At 27.7% G+C, this 18,617-nt stretch overlaps 13 protein-coding genes across 13 annotated transcripts; 7 read left to right on the top strand and 6 right to left on the bottom strand.

Annotated features, from left to right (window-relative positions):
* Positions 1-379: 379 nt before the first annotated feature.
* EHI_096850 (60S ribosomal protein L19, putative) lies at positions 380-1,009 on the bottom strand. The gene has a single exon (XM_650573.2). The coding sequence runs from the start codon at positions 1,006-1,008 to the stop codon at positions 412-414; it is 597 nt and encodes a 198-aa protein (XP_655665.1). The 5' UTR covers position 1,009; the 3' UTR covers positions 380-411.
* A 1,073-nt stretch (positions 1,010-2,082) lies between these two features.
* Positions 2,083-3,354, top strand: EHI_096840 (magnesium and cobalt transport protein CorA, putative; the record flags this gene model as incomplete). Its single annotated transcript, XM_650574.2, has 1 exon — positions 2,083-3,354. The coding sequence occupies one exon, from the start codon at positions 2,083-2,085 to the stop codon at positions 3,352-3,354; it is 1,272 nt and encodes a 423-aa protein (XP_655666.2).
* An 82-nt stretch (positions 3,355-3,436) lies between these two features.
* Positions 3,437-6,091, bottom strand: EHI_096830 (glycogen phosphorylase, putative; the record flags this gene model as incomplete). The annotated part of the gene is made up of 1 exon (XM_650575.1): positions 3,437-6,091. One exon carries the CDS (start codon positions 6,089-6,091, stop codon positions 3,437-3,439), a length of 2,655 nt encoding a protein of 884 aa, XP_655667.1.
* Positions 6,092-6,523: 432 nt separating this feature from the next.
* EHI_096820 (uncharacterized protein) lies at positions 6,524-6,871 on the bottom strand (the record flags this gene model as incomplete). The annotated part of the gene is made up of 1 exon (XM_001913466.1): positions 6,524-6,871. One exon carries the CDS (start codon positions 6,869-6,871, stop codon positions 6,524-6,526), a length of 348 nt encoding a protein of 115 aa, XP_001913501.1.
* Positions 6,872-7,240: 369 nt separating this feature from the next.
* Positions 7,241-8,808, bottom strand: EHI_096810 (uncharacterized protein; the record flags this gene model as incomplete). Its single annotated transcript, XM_650576.1, has 2 exons — positions 7,241-8,572; positions 8,719-8,808. The coding sequence occupies 2 exons, from the start codon at positions 8,806-8,808 to the stop codon at positions 7,241-7,243; spliced, it is 1,422 nt and encodes a 473-aa protein (XP_655668.1).
* Positions 8,809-8,840: 32 nt separating this feature from the next.
* On the top strand, positions 8,841-9,707 carry EHI_096800 (uncharacterized protein; the record flags this gene model as incomplete). Its single annotated transcript, XM_650577.1, has 1 exon — positions 8,841-9,707. One exon carries the CDS (start codon positions 8,841-8,843, stop codon positions 9,705-9,707), a length of 867 nt encoding a protein of 288 aa, XP_655669.1.
* Positions 9,708-9,955: 248 nt separating this feature from the next.
* On the top strand, positions 9,956-10,747 carry EHI_096790 (uncharacterized protein; the record flags this gene model as incomplete). Its single annotated transcript, XM_650578.1, has 1 exon — positions 9,956-10,747. The coding sequence occupies one exon, from the start codon at positions 9,956-9,958 to the stop codon at positions 10,745-10,747; it is 792 nt and encodes a 263-aa protein (XP_655670.1).
* Positions 10,748-11,022: 275 nt separating this feature from the next.
* Positions 11,023-12,348, top strand: EHI_096780 (zinc finger protein, putative; the record flags this gene model as incomplete). Its single annotated transcript, XM_650579.1, has 1 exon — positions 11,023-12,348. One exon carries the CDS (start codon positions 11,023-11,025, stop codon positions 12,346-12,348), a length of 1,326 nt encoding a protein of 441 aa, XP_655671.1.
* An 84-nt stretch (positions 12,349-12,432) lies between these two features.
* Positions 12,433-13,044, bottom strand: EHI_096770 (acetyltransferase, putative; the record flags this gene model as incomplete). Its single annotated transcript, XM_650580.1, has 1 exon — positions 12,433-13,044. One exon carries the CDS (start codon positions 13,042-13,044, stop codon positions 12,433-12,435), a length of 612 nt encoding a protein of 203 aa, XP_655672.1.
* Positions 13,045-13,283: 239 nt separating this feature from the next.
* EHI_096760 (uncharacterized protein) lies at positions 13,284-14,698 on the top strand (the record flags this gene model as incomplete). Its single annotated transcript, XM_650581.2, has 3 exons — positions 13,284-13,362; positions 13,420-13,483; positions 13,525-14,698. The coding sequence occupies 3 exons, from the start codon at positions 13,284-13,286 to the stop codon at positions 14,696-14,698; spliced, it is 1,317 nt and encodes a 438-aa protein (XP_655673.2).
* Positions 14,699-15,205: 507 nt separating this feature from the next.
* EHI_096750 (alanine aminotransferase, putative) lies at positions 15,206-16,657 on the top strand (the record flags this gene model as incomplete). The annotated part of the gene is made up of 1 exon (XM_650582.1): positions 15,206-16,657. One exon carries the CDS (start codon positions 15,206-15,208, stop codon positions 16,655-16,657), a length of 1,452 nt encoding a protein of 483 aa, XP_655674.1.
* A 161-nt stretch (positions 16,658-16,818) lies between these two features.
* On the bottom strand, positions 16,819-17,712 carry EHI_096740 (cysteine proteinase, putative; the record flags this gene model as incomplete). The annotated part of the gene is made up of 1 exon (XM_650583.1): positions 16,819-17,712. The coding sequence occupies one exon, from the start codon at positions 17,710-17,712 to the stop codon at positions 16,819-16,821; it is 894 nt and encodes a 297-aa protein (XP_655675.1).
* A 197-nt stretch (positions 17,713-17,909) lies between these two features.
* EHI_096730 (prolyl oligopeptidase family protein) lies at positions 17,910-18,218 on the top strand (the record flags this gene model as incomplete). The annotated part of the gene is made up of 1 exon (XM_650584.1): positions 17,910-18,218. One exon carries the CDS (start codon positions 17,910-17,912, stop codon positions 18,216-18,218), a length of 309 nt encoding a protein of 102 aa, XP_655676.1.
* Between the last annotated feature and the right edge of the window lie 399 nt (positions 18,219-18,617).

The following is an 18,617-nucleotide window of genomic DNA, read 5'->3' as shown; positions in this document are numbered from 1 at the left end:
AATAGAATGTTTGTTTATTGGTGCTATGTTAATTAGAAGAATTTCTTTCAATACTTTATTGTCACTTAAACAAAAAATACTGACATCCAAAACCTGTAAAGTCATAAAGCTTTTCATTAGAAGAAACAGTTACTTGATTATAATAAATCAACAAATTTATTGAACTAATTTTTGTGTAAATTAGTTGATAATTTACTACGAAAATTAAATAAACCAAAATTTATCATGGAATCAAGTAAAAAATACTAATAAAATAAGTTAAAAAGAAAGACATAACGAAATAAGTGTTTATACAGCAACAATACTGTTTATAACCTCAATAAAAGCATTTTCCCTTAATGAATTAATTTAATTAATAAATAAAATAATTTAATAAAAAAATTAAAAAATAATTATCATTAATTAGATAATTCATTTCTTAGCATTCTTCTTTCCAGCTTTTGATTTCTTTTCTTCCTTCTTTTCTACGACTTTCTTTGGTTCTTCAGCAACGACTGGTTTCTTTTCAGTGATGAAAGTAGACTTCTTAGTAACTTGAACGCTTGCCTTGGCAAGAAGTTTCTTTTCTTCAAGAGCCTTGAAGATAGATTCCATAAGAGCTTTCTTGTTTTTGTATTGATTACCTTTAACCTTAAGATAGAAGTCATGATACATATGTTTATCGATTTTACCAGTTGTTCTGTATTTAAGAAGAAGTCTTCTGAGAACTCTCATTCTAATAATCCATAATGTTTTTTGTGGAGTTCTGGCATTCTTTGTTCCCTTTCTTTTACCGTGTCCAGTATGTCTTCCAAGAATCTTAGCTTGTTTTCTTTCAACAACTCTAGCTCTTGAGTGCATAGCAGCTGGTTTCTTAATAATTAATCTGTCTTTAATCAACTTTCTAATAGCTTTTCTGCTATTAGCAAGTGAGATTTCTGGTGTTTCATTTGGGTCTAACCAGACTTTTCTATTACCACATTTAAGAACTGAAGCAGCAAGTCTTTTTTGAAGCTTTAAGGAAACCATCTCTTCGACTTCTTTCTAAGTTCAACTCTCTCTTTTAACCATATTTAGGGTTCACTAGTTTATATTTATAATTCTTTTTATTATATATTTTACTATTTTTTTTAATGAAATAAGAATAACACATCTTTATATTAACGTTATTTATAAAGAAAATCTTAAAATGATATGAAAATCTTATTTTATGTATTTTATGATTTTGATTTGTTTTAACTAAAATCTTTGAATTGCTATGATTTTTATAAATAAATTCTACAGGCTAAAGTGTTTCAATCAATGATGGGGGTTCTTGGTTGCCTTTATTACCCAATATCATTTATGATAATTATTCAACTCAAATATTTGTTATGGGTTAAATTCAATGCAAAGGTGGAGAAAAAAAATGTAAGGCTCACATACAATACACACCACAAAATCAACATTTTTCTTTAATGACTACTACTTAATGGAAAAAAATACACATTGATAACTTTTTCTTTAAATGATTGACTACAACACAGCATCTAAATAATGAGTTTAAAATATTCTTCAATTTATTCGCCTCCATGTCTATCAAAAGACAAATGTTACCAAATGAATGAACAAAGATAATTTAAGCTGGAGATTTTATTTTGAATGAAAGGTTGAATTGAAATCTTAATTTAACTAAAAGTATTGTGATTTAATATTTAAGAATCAAACTCAACTATCATTTAAAAACTCAATCATTACAAGCTCTCCAGAGAATAGTCAGTCATACACCTATATGAGAAATCTCCATAATTATGGATTTTATCATGTAATGGTGTATGGGTGTATTAATAAAAAAAGCATCTGTAAGGAACGTGTTATATTATTTATAATAACAATATCCATATCAACAAATATGTGAATATAACTTGTTTGGTAGTATTATTATTAAAATGTTAATAGTTTAGTGAGGTATGATAATTAGCAATCACTAAAATAAAGCTAAATTAAAAAAGACAGTTTTGTACAGAAGTAAAGAAGGATAATTTAATGTTTTTTTTATAACTTTGGGTAGGAAAAAAAATTTTACAGAAAAACTATTAAAAAGAAAAAGATTTGTTCAGTGAAATGTCCCAAAATCCTCCAAGAAGGCGTGTTCTTAATAAAATTACTTCACCCCAGCCACAGTCTCCTTCGTTATTCTCTGCTAGTGAACAAGAAACAGAAAATGAAAAGGATATTGATTTTGTTGAAACTGAACAAGAAGAAGATGTAGATGATGGAATTTTACAAAGTGATTGGGGAAATGAACCAAAAGAACAAGAAGATGTTCAAGAAATTCCTTTGGACCATGATGTTCATGGACAAATGTATAATTCAACAATGATAGCATTTGGACAACAGTTTTTATCAGGAAAAGTTATTACAACAAAAGAGTTAGTTGATATGAAAGAACGAATTCTTTCATCAGGACAACGTCTAGAAAAGATCCCTTTATGGCTTGATGTATCTCCACCAACAGATGAATGTGCAAACTCATTAGAAGAAGTATTTGGACTACACCCTTTAACTATAGATGATTGGTTTACACCAGACACTCGAGAGAAAGCAGCATTTTTTGAGAATTATTTTGAAATATCAGTTGTAGAAATGAGGTATATGGAAAATACTAATATATTGAATACCTATCTTCTTAATATAGTTATTAAAAAGAATGTTATCATAACTGTTCATTCAGAACCAATTGCAGCCGTTAATGATGTTCGTATAAAAATCAAAGATAAATATAAAGGAACATTTCCAAGTGCTCATTGGGTGTTATATGCTATATTAGAATTAATTATTTCAAATTTTAACTTGCTAAATGAAAGACTCTATTCAGATGTTTATAATATTGAACAATTATCATTAGTATTATTAAGAGATGATCAAGATGAATTTCTTGGTAGAATTGGTGATTTAAAAAAAAGAGCGAGTTTATTACAATTTTTAGTTTCTCCAAAGAAGTCATTCCTTAGATTTATTTTAAAATCTAAATCGAATATGGTATCAAAGAATTTAAAAATTTATTTAAGAGATATTCTTGATGACACTGTAAGATTATTAGAAAAGTTATCTTCATTAACTCACTCAATAGAAAATCATCAAGAAACTTATTTAGCAAAAATTTCATTAAGTGTAAATCGTTATAGTGAAGAAGAAAACTTATTAATGAAGAAATTTGGTGCAATAGCAACATTATTTTTACCAATGTCTTTTATAGCAGCTTTATTTGGAATGAACGTGACTGTACCTGGACAAGATAATCCAAGTTTAGTATGGTTTTTTGTAATTCTTTCATTATGCTTAGTATGGATGATTGTTGGTGTAATCTTCTTTAAAATATACAAGTGGTTTTAATTTTGTATTTTGAATTTTTTGGTTTTCTTTTATTAAATTTAAAAAATAAAAATTATTCTCTTTTGTATAAAGAAATCATTATTTATTTCTTTTCTGGCAATAATTGTTTCTTTGCAATATCCATCATATCATTCATGTCAGTTTCTGGTAATGGACAAGGATGAATATTCCATACATTAGCTGCATATTCTTTCATAGATCTATCAGATGAGAATTTACCCATCTTAGATACACACATAACACATTTATGATTCCATTCTTGTGGTTTTTTCCAAGTAGCATCAACTTTCATTTGTGCTTCAAGGTATGAAGCAAAGTCATGTGCAACTAAATAATAGTCATTACCACCCCAGAATTGTCCAATAAGTTTATTAAACCAATCAGCAGCTCCAAACATACCTCCAGAAATAGCTTTTAAGACATCATAAAGTCTTTCATCAATATAGCTTGTTCCTTGTTGTCTAATTAATTCAACTTCATTCTTCTTAGCTCCAAACATAAACATATTTTCTTCTCCAATCTCTTCTGCAATTTCAACATTAGCACCATCCCATGTACCAATAATAAGTCCTCCATTCATACAGAATTTCATACATGATGTTCCTGATGCTTCATATCCAGCAGTTGAGATTTGTTCATTAATATCATTTGCTGGAATAATAACTTCTGCTAATGAAACACTATAATTTGGAATGAAAACAATCTTTAACATATTATCTATAGTTTTATCATTATTAACTATATCAGCAACTGAGTTAATCAATTTAATAATAATTTTAGCATTTTCATATGATGTAGCAGCTTTTCCTGCAAAAATTTTAACTCGTGGAACTTGTTGTGCTCGTTCTTCTGGTGTCATTTTCTTAAGTGCTAAATATTGTGCAATAGTACCTAAAATAGCAAGGCTTTGTCTCTTATATTCATGAATTCTTTTAATCATAACATCAAATAAATAAGATGAATTCAATACAATTTCCCCATCAGTGATTTTTGATACTAATCTAATTAATCGTTCTTTGTTTTGTGTTTTAACTGCTCTAAACTTCTCTTCTAAAGAATGATCACAAAGTGATCTTAATCCTTCAAGTAATGAAAGTTCAACAACCCATTCATCTGATTTAAGTGTTTCTGTTATCAATTTACTTAATCCTGGATTACATTGTAACATCCATCTTCTTGGTGTAACTCCATTAGTAACATTAATAAATTTGTGTGGCCAAATCTTAGAGAATTGTCTAAAGATAACGTCTTTAATAATTTGTGAATGAATAGCAGCAACACCATTAACTGTATGTGATCCAATAATAGCAAGGTTAGCCATTCTAATTCTCTTTGGATTACTTTCTTCAATGATAGAAAGAGCAGCAATTTCTTGTTCAGTACAATTGTGTGCAGTCTTAACCCATGATAAGAATCTGCTATTAATTTCATAACAAATTTGAAGATGTCGTGGTAATAAATTCTCAAACATTGGAACTGGCCATGTTTCAAGTGCTTCTGGTAATACAGTATGGTTTGTATATGCAAATGTTTGGACAACAATTTCCCATGCTTGGTTCCATTCAAGTCCTTCAATATCAAGAAGAATTCTCATTAATTCTAATACTCCAACAGTAGGATGTGTATCATTTAATTGAATTGCAACATATTGTGGGAATTCATTCATGGCAATTCTCATCTTTTTAAATCTTCTAACTATATCTTGTAATGATGCACTAGTGAAGAAAAATTGTTGTTTCAATCGTAATTCTTGTCCTTTATAATGTGATGAATTTGGATAAAGAACTTTACATATATTTTCATCTTTTTGTTGATTATGTACTTTTTGCCAATAATCAATATCTTCTTCTTTATTGAAATGTTCTAAATCAAATTGGTTAGATGGTTTTGAACTCCAAAGTCTCAAATTTAATGTATTTAATGTCTTATAACCTGGTACAGGCATATCATATGCAATAGCTCTAACAGTATTTCCTCCTTCCCATTTCATTCTTCCTGTTGCTTTATCTACTGTAACATATCCACCAAATCTTACTTCATGATTAACATCCTTTCTAACAATCTCCCATGGATTACCTGCTTCAAGCCAATATTCTGGTGTTTCAATTTGATATCCATGTGAAATTTGTTGTTTAAACATACCATATTGATATCTAATACCATATCCCCATGCTGGAAGATTCATTGTAGCAAGTGAATCAAGGAAACATGCTGCAAGTCTTCCAAGTCCTCCTGATCCAAGTGCAGCATCATTTTCATATTCATATAATTCTTCAAGAGATGAACCAAATTGGGAAACAACATCTCTATATTCATTTTCTAATCCAAGATTACAAATAGCATTCATTAATGAACGACCAATAAGATATTCAATTGAAAGATAATACATTCTTTTTGTTTGAATTTCTCTAAAATATTGATGTGTATCATTCCAATATTCAGTCATTCTCTCTCTTAAAGAAATAGCTGTTGCTGTAAAGAGTGATTTTGTTTTAAAATCAAATCGTTGACATGCTAATGTATATTCAATATGATTAGCAATTTGTTGTTTAATAGTTTCAACATCTTTAGATAAATATAAAGAGCAATAGTCCCACAAATTATTATATTTTTCAGAATCTGATTCATTAGTAAAATGTTCTGCTTCAGCAGCATCAGCAAATTGATTCTTTAACTTGTTTAATGAAATAGATCTTCTAACATGAGAAACTCCTTCACTTGATGAGGATTTTTGCATTAAAATTTGAATTAGCTTTTTAATAAGTTCTTTTTTAAAGTTCTTAGGGTTCTTTTTAATCTCTTTTTTTTCGCTTTCTTCTTATTTTGTTTATTATAATATTTTTCTTCCATTTTTCTATTTTAACTCTTTTACTTCTTTCAATTTTTCTCTTCTATTTCATCGGAACATAGTTCATTTTCTTTGGTAGAATTTACACACTCCTTCCCCTTTCATTTTTCCTTCTTCTTTTTTTTTCTGAGACCTATTTTTAATTATTATCCCTTTTTAATTTTTACTTATCATTCTTTTAAATATCTTTTTTGAAGCTTTTCAATAACAAAACCAAAAAAAAAAAAAATAATACGTTTATATTCTTTCAAGTACAAACAAATAAATTAGAAATTAATTTTATTTCCTTAAAAAGGATATGTACGAGAAGACCTTAATGTATTAAAACGAATTTTTATAAGCCTTTACAAGACTATAAATATAAGGATATACTTCTTGAAGATTATGACATGAATTCGTTACTTCAAAAGATGTTTTAACATATTGATAACATTGATCATATAAATCATCAAATTGATCATCATAATGTACTTTTGGTGAATTTGGACAAACAGTCTCTTTCTCTTGGTTATCTTCATACTCTAATAATGCATTCATTATTAAAACTATAACTGCTTTTTCAATAGTAAGTTTTTTCTTATGACTATTTTCTGCTTTAACTGGTTTCCTTAACCCAATACCAGAATATTCTCCTTTTTCATCTCTATTTTTAAGTGTTACTTCTCTCATACTGTTTTTCTATTTGAATTTAAATCATTTTTAAGTTCTAATTTTTATCATAACCACCCCATTTTTGGTTCTTCAGTTCTGTTTTATACTTCATTTGTACCTTTTCATATTCATTAGTTTTTGGGAACTATATTTTTCTATTTGTATATTCTCTTTTTTGATTTTTTATTGTTTCTAATTTTTATTTTTTTTTTCTTTTTTTGGTCCTCTCAAAGAATCTACTTGTTTTTATATCTTTGAGTTCAAGATTCAAATTACTCTTTTTTATATAATTTTTATAATACTTCTTAATAGTTTTTTTATTAAATTATTATATTTTTAAGATCTAAAATCACTCATAACGAAAACAAAATAATAAATTTGATTTGATTAAATGACTATTATGAGCAAAAAGACACAAAGAATAAACTTAAGCAATGCATTACAAGCACACTTTTCTTTGAGGTAATAATTTGATGGATTTATTTTTACACACGTTCCATTATCATCACAACTTCCAATTATCTTTGGATTGAAATCTTTACAAATAACGTCTGTAGTTTCTGATGAACTTGTATACCAATTGTCAATTGACCTTAATGTCAATTTAATTGCATTCATTTCTTCTGTTGTTGGTGTTATTTCGTTTCCACATAAACCACCTGTATAACTTCTTAAAACATATTTTTGTATATCTAAATCCCTAACTGTAACTTTTGGTTCTGTGATATATTTTTCTTCATCTGTTATATTTGTATTTTCATCAACAATAACACCAACTACACCAAAACTTCTTGTTGGGAAAATAACATCATCATACTCCCAAATTAATTCTTTTAAGATTGCTTTAGTTGAGTTAAGACCTGAATAAGCACGGCCATTAATAATTCTCTGATTATTTTTGATAAACGACCTAAGCCAAAGAGCATTAAATAAAATGTCAATACTTTGTTCGTTTGAATTTATATAATATCCATTTTCTTCACAAGATATTTCAAATAATTTGTCTTTCCATGTTCCATCACCAGTATCGATAGTATGGACAGAAATCTTATATTCACTTAATCTGTCTAATGATTTTCTTAATAACTTTCTGTTTTGGATTTCATTTCCATCTGAAACAAGAAATATATCAATAGTCTGTGTCTTATCAAATATGTCTTGTTTGATGTCATCAATCATTTTGTTGAATGCATCTCTATATCTTGTTCCACCTCCATATGAAATTTTACAAAGTGAATGCATTAATTGATTAATAGAATCAGTAGTGCAATTACCACGATGAAGAACATTTTGTGGGTTGTGATTAAACGTTAAGAAATAAAGATATTGCATTGAAGTAAATCTTTTAAAAAAGCTAAATAATGTTGAAGGTCTAGAATTTGATGATGAAATATCATATAAAACAACAACATTTAATGGAACAAGATAAGGAGGATCAATGAATGGTTTTTCAATTGTTGGGTATTGAAGAAATGCAGATGGTGTTGAGACAAAATAACTCATATCTTTTGTTTTTGGTAATTGTACATTTGATAACCACACAGCATCAGCACGTACTTGAGAGGAAAGACCAGTGTTAGAATCATAATTTAAAGTGACTACATCAAAAATATTTGTTATACAACTATAACAATAATCAGTTGGTGATTGTGAATAATTAGTGTTTAATGGATATTGACCATATAAATGAAGACAATTTGTTGGAGCGTTAGCTTTATTCTAGAAAGATTAATTTTGTTTCATTTAAATAAAAAAATAAAGTGATTTTTTGTTTCATAGGTATTAAGACTAAACCTTTTTTATTTATAAAGTGAAAACTTTTTCTTTAGTTTAACAATACATCATTTAATGATAAAATAACAAACTTCAAAAGCCTGATATGCACTATTGTATAAATCAATCAAATCACTAGCAAAAACAGAGAAGAAAAATAAGAAGAGAACAATGTCTCTCATTTTTTTCAAATAGTAACTAAATATTCAGTTCTATGTCCATTTTTGAAGGAGTAAGCTTTAAACCCTCAGAACATGAAAAAAGAGAAAATGCATTAAAAGAAATTAAAGGAAAGATTTTAGAATTAGAGAACGAGATTAATGATAAAACAAAAAAAGAACAAGAAATAGAAGAAAAATTAAACACAATTGCCACTAATGAAGAAATAAATATATGGAAAAAAGAAATTTCAGACTTTGAACATCCTTCTAATACTGAAAAAGAATTAATGATTATAAATGACGTTGTGGAAAATATTAATTATTTGAAAAAATGTCTTAACTTAAAAACAAGTGAAGAAAGAAAAAAGGTAATAACTGAATTAAAAGAAAAAAAGAAAACATTAAAAATTGCAGAAGTAGTTTATAATGAATTACAACATCAAGAAAAAGAAGAATTGGAAAAAAAAATTAAAGAAGCTGTTATTGTTAATGAAAATAGTATTGTTTTAAAGAAAGTTAAAGGTGATATTACACTCTATAAATATATATGGAAATGTATTACTAATTCAAGACTAAATGAAGGAAATGAAATTGTAGTTATAGAAGAGTCTCAATTCATTAAAATTTGTATTGGAACTCCAGTTGAATCTTTTGATGATTTTGTTTCTTATTTAAAGACATTACTTAAAATGATTCAAAGCATTACTGATTTTTACCAAATGCCAGATGATGCGGTGATTGATGCTGCATCACAATTTGTTCCAATTTTATCAAAAGCAAGAAGTGGATGTAATGAAAGTGAGTTTGATAAAGAATGGAATGATGAAATAATTACGGATGTGTTTAAACAGGAAGCTAATGGATTAGTATGGAAGAAGATTATTTATATGTTGTTGTTTGAGAGAAATCTAGGTGATTAACTAATAAGTAATCATATCTTTGATATTTTTTTGATGATAAATTTATTATTTAACACTTTTTTCTTTTTAAACGAGATTCAAATAAAAAGAGAAAAGAGACACTACTCTCTATAAAAATATAAAACTATGATGAATGAGGAATCTTAAAAATTAAAATTAGTCATAAAAAATCTTTAATCAAAGTTTTTATATGAAAAAAGAGATATTTAAGAAGTTGAAAGAGACAATACATCTCAATAATAATTCACATGGGAAACGAAGGAAGTAAAGCTCAACATAAGAGAATAACACAACCAATTATGACTACATATGATAGTGTTGAAGACCTTCAAGCTGCTTTACAAAAGGCTGGTCTTGAGTCATCAAATCTTATAGTTGGTATTGATTTCACCGCTTCTAATACAAGTTCTGGCAAGAGAACATATGGAAAGAATATGCATACTATTGATGAATCAGACCCAAATCCATATATCAAGGTAATGGAAATTATGGGAAAGACATTGGAAAAATTTGATGATGATAGACTTATTCCTGTATTTGGATTTGGTGATTCTAAAACTGGTGATAGGTCAGTATTTGATTTAAGCCCAGAGTCTAAACCATTCTTGGGAATGGCTGCTGCAGTTGAACGATATAAAGTTGTTGCTTCAAAAGTTGATTTATCTGGACCAACTTCATTTGCTCCATTAATTAAAAAAGCTATAGAAATTGTTAAAGAGACAAAGCAATATCACATTCTTATTATCATTTGTGATGGACAAGTTAGTGATGTTGGTCCCAACAGAAGAGCAATTGAAGAAGCATCAAAATATCCACTTTCTATTATTTGTATTGGTGTTGGAGATGGACCATTTGGTGAAATGGAGAATTTTGATGATAATGTAAAAAAAGCTAAATTTGATAACTTTAATTTTGTTAATTATTACAAAGTCTGTGAAGGACATGTAGAAAATCCAGAAGTTGCTTTTGCATGTGCAGCCATGAATGAAATTCCTGAGCAATATGCTTATATTAAAGAACTTGGGTATCTTGATAATTAAATTTAATCAAAGATATTTTAATTGGATTTGAGTTTTTCGTAAATAAAGACTTAGAAAATAAAACATAAACATTTAACAGAAAAAAGAAAAATACCATCTAAAAAAAATAAGACTCAAAAAAATATGGTTGATAAATATTATTTTTATTAGAATATAATACTGATATAATTATAACTGTTCAACTTTTGAAATTTATCAAGGAACTAATAAAAGGAAATGGAAAAATAATGAAACACCAAAGAAATAAAAGCAGAAAACTAAAATTATTATAATTAATGTTGTCTGCAAGCACTGACTTTGAGGAGGTTGAGTCTCAAATGAAACCATTTGAAATTAAAGAAAGTTGTAAAATTGATCAAGAAATGCAAAAATTATTGAAAGATGTTTGTGATTTTACTTGTCTTGGAGAGGGTGATTGCAGTTTATTATTGAGACATTTTAAATGGAATGTCAATAAAATGAATGACGTTTATTTTGATGATCCTGATAAGTACCTAGTATTATCTGGGACTAAAATGCCAGAAAGAGATCCACCTAAAGGAAAAGTGACATGTGATGTTTGTTATGAAGAAGTAAATGAAGTAACTGGTCTTAGTTGTGGACATTATTATTGTAAGAATTGTTGGAGAGAATATATTGAAGAAGCTATGAAAAGAGGACCAAATTTCATTGACTCTTTATGTATGTGTCAAGGATGTTATTGTAAAATACATCATGAATTAGTAAAGAAAATATCACCTGATATTGCTGATAGGTTCTGGTATTTTTTGAAAAAAGAATACGTTGAATTACAAGGAAATGTTTTTTGTCCAAACCCACAATGTGGAAGGGCTATAATCGTATTATCATCAGAAAGAGCAAGTGATAACATTTTTTGTTTATGTGGACAACGATTTTGTTTTAAATGTCTTGGAGAGTATCATGCACCAGCAACATGTAAACAAGTATCTGATTGGAATGAATTATCAACTAAAGATGATGAAAATTCATATTTATTATTGACTGCAAAAGCATGTTGCCATTGTGGATTGTTATGTGAAAGAACACAAGGATGTAATCATATGACATGTCCTAAGTGTCATGGAGAATGGTGTTGGATGTGTAGAGGAGATTGGAAAACCCATGGTGAAAAGACTGGAGGGTTTTATTCATGTAATATTTATAATGCTGGCAAAAGTCTTGGAAATGAATTAGACAATAAAGCTAAAGCCAAAAAAACTTTCTATGAAAAATACAATCATTACTTTGACCGTTGGATGAGTCATAATTCTCTTCACAGACAAACAAGAGAACAAAAGAAGAAAACAATGGGAGAAGTTTATGAACACTTTAAAAATCAATCAAGAATTATTTCTAGAATAGAAGAAGCATTTGATATTTTGATTTTAGCACGATGTTGGTTGAAATTCTCTTATGTTTATTCTTTTTATTCTTCAGAAGAGGGTAAAATTACTGATTTATTCAACCATCAACAAGCTCAAATAGAAACGTTTACTGAGACATTAGGAGAATTGTTATTTAAACCAGTTGCTACTTATGATCCAGAAGTAATTGCTGCTAAAGCATCAATTTTAAAGAGAGTAATTGACCACTTCTCTTAATTTAATTTTAAAACTAATTTATTACTTATAATAATCTTCATAAAATTTCTATTTTTAATTTAAACAAAAAAAAGTTAATGAACTTTAGTCTAAAGGTACATCTCTATTTTCTATTGTCCATCCTGGATGTTCTGAAACTCTTCTTTTTACTCTTGCAGGATTTCCTACAGCAACCATATTATCTGGAATATCATGAGTAACAACACTACCTGCTCCAACTACAGCATTTTTACCTATTCTTACTCCAGGTAAGATCTTTGCTCCACACCCAATCCATGCACCGTCTTCAATAGTAACAGGTTTTCTATAAACTGTACCATAATTTCTTATTATTGGATCAGTTGAGTGAGTTCCACCAAGAATACTAACATTTGCAGCAATCATAACATTATTGCCTATAGTTATTGGAATTCCATCAATAATATAACAATTAACATTAATAACAGTATTATTACCAATTGTTATAAACCTTCCTTTTGAACATCTAAATGGTGGAAAAATAACACTATTTTCACCAATACTTTTAACAATCGTTTTGATAATTTCTTGTCTTTTAGTAAGATCTCTTTCATTATTAAAATCAAACATCTTATCATTTAATATTTTTGCTTCTTCAGCTAATTCAGGTAATTTAAAACAACAAATTTTACCTTCTGCAGAACATTTCTCTTCAAATTCAACTCTGAAAATTGACATTTAATAAACTTAATTCTAAGTTTCTTCTTTTAAGAGGATTTTTAAATTTTCATTCGTTCGATGTTCTATGAGGTATTAATTCAAATCATTTTTTACCTTTTTGGTTATTAGTAAAAATCCTTTAATTTTGGTTTAAATAGCAATTGTAAAATATTCTGTTATTTTATAAAATTAAATAACAATTTTTTATTGTTTTTTAAAAAATTAATAAATTAAAACTTGCAAAATAATAATTGCAAATGACAGAAGAAAATAAACAACCAATAAGTTGGTGTGAAGCAAGTTTAGTTGTGTCATTTGATAAAGACATTGGGGGAAGTTTGTCTAACTTTTGATTTTATCAAAAAATGACAAAAACAGAAGTAATAAAAATAGAGATAATTGCACAAAACCCATCAAACATTACAGAATTATATGGTGAATATTTCTCTTCACAAATGTTTGTGTTATTAAAAGAAATAGAAAAAGTCTAATGATTAGAATATTTCTTGCATTTCCTGATAGAATACAAGTAAATGAAATAATTGAAACTAAATATAAAATTTTTACATTCAGATTTCCACTAATTCATTCATCAATATATTGTCATGTTTTATTCATTCAAATACCTCACATTAAATCAAGAGAATCAATCCAAAGATCATTAATATTAATTACTAAAAATAAAGAAATATTACCTTATCACACTTTATTATATCAACTTATCCCAACATTTAAAGAAAATATTTTTGATGTAAGCTCTTTTCTTCAAGTCCTAGAAATGAAATTTATTTCATTTCCAAATTATTCTCCAGGGAAATCAGTTTCTTTAAAATTATTTGGCAAACGATTTGATGTAACTATTTCAGGAAAAAAACCTTTTCCATCATTATTAAGAAACTACTTACGAGAGTTAAGGTCATTATGGGTTTCATTATTAGTAGGTGATTGTATTGTTGTATTAGGAGATGATGTTTGTGAAGTGAGTGAAACAGTTGAATACCTTGTTGGACTAATTTTTCCATTGAAATATTCAGGAGAAATTCGACCATATTTTACTATTAATGACCCTTTGATTCATACTGAAAAAAGTCTTATTGTTGGAGTAACAAATAAAATGATTCCTAATATCATTCAGAAGAATAGAAAAATAACTCTTCTTGATAATCAAAATAGTATCTACTTAAGACACGTTGTTGATAAAAGATTTGAAGTTGTTAAAACAATGAGTGATACTCAAGCTGGAATAGAAGTAGAAAAAGAATTTGAAAGAAATACCATTGAATTTCTTTCAATATTTGATGGCTTTTTTATTCAAAAAGTCCCAAAAATGAAAACTTTAGCAGATCCATTTGTTACTGTTTCATATACCACTCAAGAAGTTATTAATTATATTAAACAATTTCATTTTTCTAGTGGAAAAGAAGAGACATATATTTTATTTATTCATTCACACTCTTTTTATAGATATTCCACTTCAAAAATATCAGAAATAGAACAAGAATCTTTAAACCAATTAAATAGTTTACTGGATTCTTTTGATATGAACCAATATACACATAAAGAAATATCAAAAATAACAATTAACCTTTTTTCCTTATCAAAATTACCAAATGCTTCAATTAATTCTAAAGTAGAACATTTGATTAAGCTGATTGTTCATTCAACTTCATAAATTTAATTTGGGTTTATATAACATTTTTAATTCATTGGAAGTTCAACCATATTTCCTTGAAGTGTAAAAAAAAAATATTATTAAATGTAGTTTCAATAATCTTTATGAAAAAAGAAAATCAAGAAAAAGTGCGTTGAAAATCATCAATAATTCAATAAATTGAAACTGGTTAAACGAAAATACACACTTCAAATATCTTCTACTTCAATCGACCATTATCTACAGCCATCTATTAAACAAGGGTTTTAAACTGAAATTAAAGTATTTTCTATTAAAGAATGAATAAATTATAGTATATGATTAAAAAATTATTGTTTAATAGTAATGTGAGTCATTAAAATAATTTACAATTGATTTACAAAAATAAGAAAAAAAGAGAATCTATTAGAAGAAAAGAAGAATAGTTTGGACCTTCGAACCTTAAGCTTCTGAATAAAATCTTTTGTAACTTAATTTCTGGTGTTTTTAAAGAAGAATTAAACTAATAAACCAATTTAAATTCATTAAATGAGATCATTCGCTAGTGAAAATATTAGTCCAGATGTAGTTGCATTCCAATTTGCTGTACGTGGTAAAATTGCTATTGTTTCAGAAGAAATTGATAATGCTATTAAAAAAGCAAAAGCAGAAGGTAAACCAAATCCTTATCCATTTGAAAAAGTTGTTAAATGTAATAGTGGTAATCCTCAATTATTAAATCAAAAACCATTAACTTTTGTTAGAGAAATTACTTCTATGGTAGAATATCCTCCTCTTACAGAACATCCAGAACTTTTCCATGCTGATGCTGTTGCTCGTGCTAAAGAAATTATTAAAGCTACTGGTTGTAATGGAACAACTGGTGCTTACTCACCATCTAAAGGTCTTGCTTATGTTAGACAAACAATTGCACGTTTCTTAGAAGAAAGAGATAATGTTCCAATGTCCCCAGAAGATATTTATTTAACTGATGGTGCTTCTATTGCTATTAAGATTGTTATGCAATTAATGCTTTCACATCCACTTCATGGTATTATGATTCCAAATCCACAATATCCATTATATGGTGCTTGTATTCAACAATTAGGAGGAAAAACATGTCATTATAATTTAAACGAAGATAATTATTGGTTACCAGACATTAATGATATTAAGGAACAATATGAAAAATATCAGAATGAAGGAATTAAAATTAAGGCATTAGTTGTTATTAATCCAGGAAATCCATGTGGAGAAGTTTTACCAGTTGACACTATAAAAGAAATTATTAGATTCTGTAACGAAAAGAAGATTTGTTTAATGGCTGATGAAGTATATCAAGAAAATATTTGGACTGATGTTCCATTCAACTCATTTAGAAAAATTCTTGCTACAATGGAACCAGAAATTGCACATGGACTTGAATTAATTTCTTTCCATTCTATTTCAAAAGGATTCTATGGAGAATGTGGTAAGAGAGGAGGAATGTTTGCATGTACCAATATTCCAGAATTTGCTCGTTTAATGATGTATAAAATTATTTCTACTACTTTATGTTCTAATGTTGTAGGACAAGTTGTAATGTCTATAATTTGTAATCTTCCAAAAGAAGGAGACCCATCCTATCCATTATTTAAACAAGAAAGAGATGAAATCCTTGGCTCTTTAAAACGTAAAGCAGAATATTTATGTGATATTTTCAATAAGTGTGAAGGTATGTCTTGTAATAGAGCTGCTGGAGCTATGTATCTTTTCCCAAGAATTACATTACCAGAAAAATTCATAAAAGAATGTCATGAAAGACATGAAGATCCAAATGAAACATATTGTATTGAAATGTTAAAAAAGACTGGAATTGCTGTTGTAAAAGGGTCTGGATTTGGTCAGAAAAAGGGTACATATCATTTTAGAATTGCTTTGTTACCACCAGAAAATGAAATTGAAGAAGTTGGAAAAAGAATTCAAGTATTCCATAATTCTTTTATTCAACAATACAAGTAAATAATAACTTGTAAAACATGTTTTCAATTAAACTACTTTCTTTTTAAATAAACTATTTTCTTATTTAATTTATTAAAGAATAATTAATCCTTTTGGATATACTGCTATTGTTGCTATTCCACATTGACTATTTTTATTACGTGACATATAAATATATCCATTTAACCCCATTCATTTCCATAAGAATTTTTAACAACCCAGAAATCTTGATGTTCTTCTGTTGTTCCATATCCAACAACTGTTACAATATGATCTACCCATTTACAGTTTGGTTCATCATAAATTCCCCCTTCATAAAATTGAAAACTTAGTTGTGAGGAATCAATAGATACTGCTACAGGTTGATGATATACTGCAATTTTTAAATTTTCTTCTGTTTGTGGAAAAACAAAAGAGTAGTCTTTTATTTTTATTACTGGTTTTTTACCATCAATAGAACAATTATTTGCTTTGCCAGTATAAGGATAATCCCTCTCAAGAAGAATCCCATGATCTCTTACATAATTAAAACTATTTCCTACATTCCCACATGTACATCCCCAATTAGAATATTCTCCTTGACTACAATCTACTATTTGTTGTTCAGATAAATCAATTTCTTTAATAGAAGTTTCTTGCATTATTAATGATTCTATTGTTGCAATACTTCCAAAAGCATAGCATGAAGCACATTTTCTTTGATTCTTTACTGGAGTTACTTTCCCTTCACTTCTCCAATCAATGCTGTCAAGTACTTCTTTATTATCCATCTTTTTAACCAAATTCATTCTATGAGATTTCAATTGTTTTATTTCTTTTTCTATGTCAATACGATGATGAAGCATTCTGTATTCTTCATTTGTTAATACACTGAAAGGACCTTCATTAGTGACAGTAAACGAAAGGTTTTGTTTATTGATCATTTGAATTAATTTTGAATTTTGAAGAAATATTGCTCTTCTTCTTAATGCCTCACTTCCTGAATATTTTGTATTGTATTTGATTTTCCATTGATCAAAATTGATAGCAAAACTAAAATTAACAATAATAAGAAAAAAAAGGTTATTTCGATACATTCAGTTGTTGTAAAATTATTAGATCCATAGTTTTGAATAATTTCAAACATAATAAATAACTTTTCATTCAAAAAAGAAGTTATATCTATTATATGTAAATCAATTAACTTGCTAGGCATCATCAAAAACGATTCAAAGTATTTATTGCACATGATGGAATATTTAATACAGAGGAACAATATATAGAAACAGAAGAAATGTGGTTTTCACAATGGGATATGGGAAGTGCTGTGTGGGAAGGAAAAGAGAAAAGTAAGAAAACATATGAAAATTCACCACACCGATTTGTTGAAGAATGGGACACACCTATTTTATGTATTCATAGTGAAAAAGATTATCGAGTAGTGGTGAGCCAAAGGATTGCAGCATTTAATGCTGCAAGGATGAAAGGAGTGGCAGCGGAGTTATTATATTTTCCCGACGAAAACCACTGGGTTGTTAAAGCACAAAATGGGATGTTATGGCAAAGAACATTTTTTAGATGGTTGAGACGATGGTTAGAATGAGGAAAAGAAAAAGTTAGAGAAGGAGAAGAAATTAAAAATATTAGAGAAGAAAAGTCAAATCATAGAACTAATTTAAGATGGAGGTTAAAGAGAATTTTTTCAAGGGTTTAAGTAATTTTAGGAATATGATTTGAGAAGAGGAGTATCAAGAAAAGATAGGAGTTTTAGGAAGGAAGAAAGAGAGAAAAAGGTAAGAGAAAGGAAAAAAAAAAGAAATTAGAATCATAAAGAGGCAAAAGAAAATAGAATTAGAATAAAGGATTTTGTTGAAAGATATCTCAAATCAAAGAAAAGAAAAACTGAGGATTAGGTGTTATGTCGATTAATTCTAATCAATGGGAATAGTAAAAAAGGAGGCACTATTTAATGTGGGGGTTAGATAGAACTCAAGAACAAAAT

Source organism: Entamoeba histolytica, genomic scaffold (genome assembly GCF_000208925.1).
Source record: "Entamoeba histolytica HM-1:IMSS scf_1104750517767 genomic scaffold, whole genome shotgun sequence".
NCBI classification, from domain to species: Eukaryota; Evosea; order Mastigamoebida; family Endamoebidae; genus Entamoeba; species Entamoeba histolytica.
Note: the sequence above shows the minus strand (reverse complement) of the source record. Positions and strands in the feature narration are given on the sequence as shown.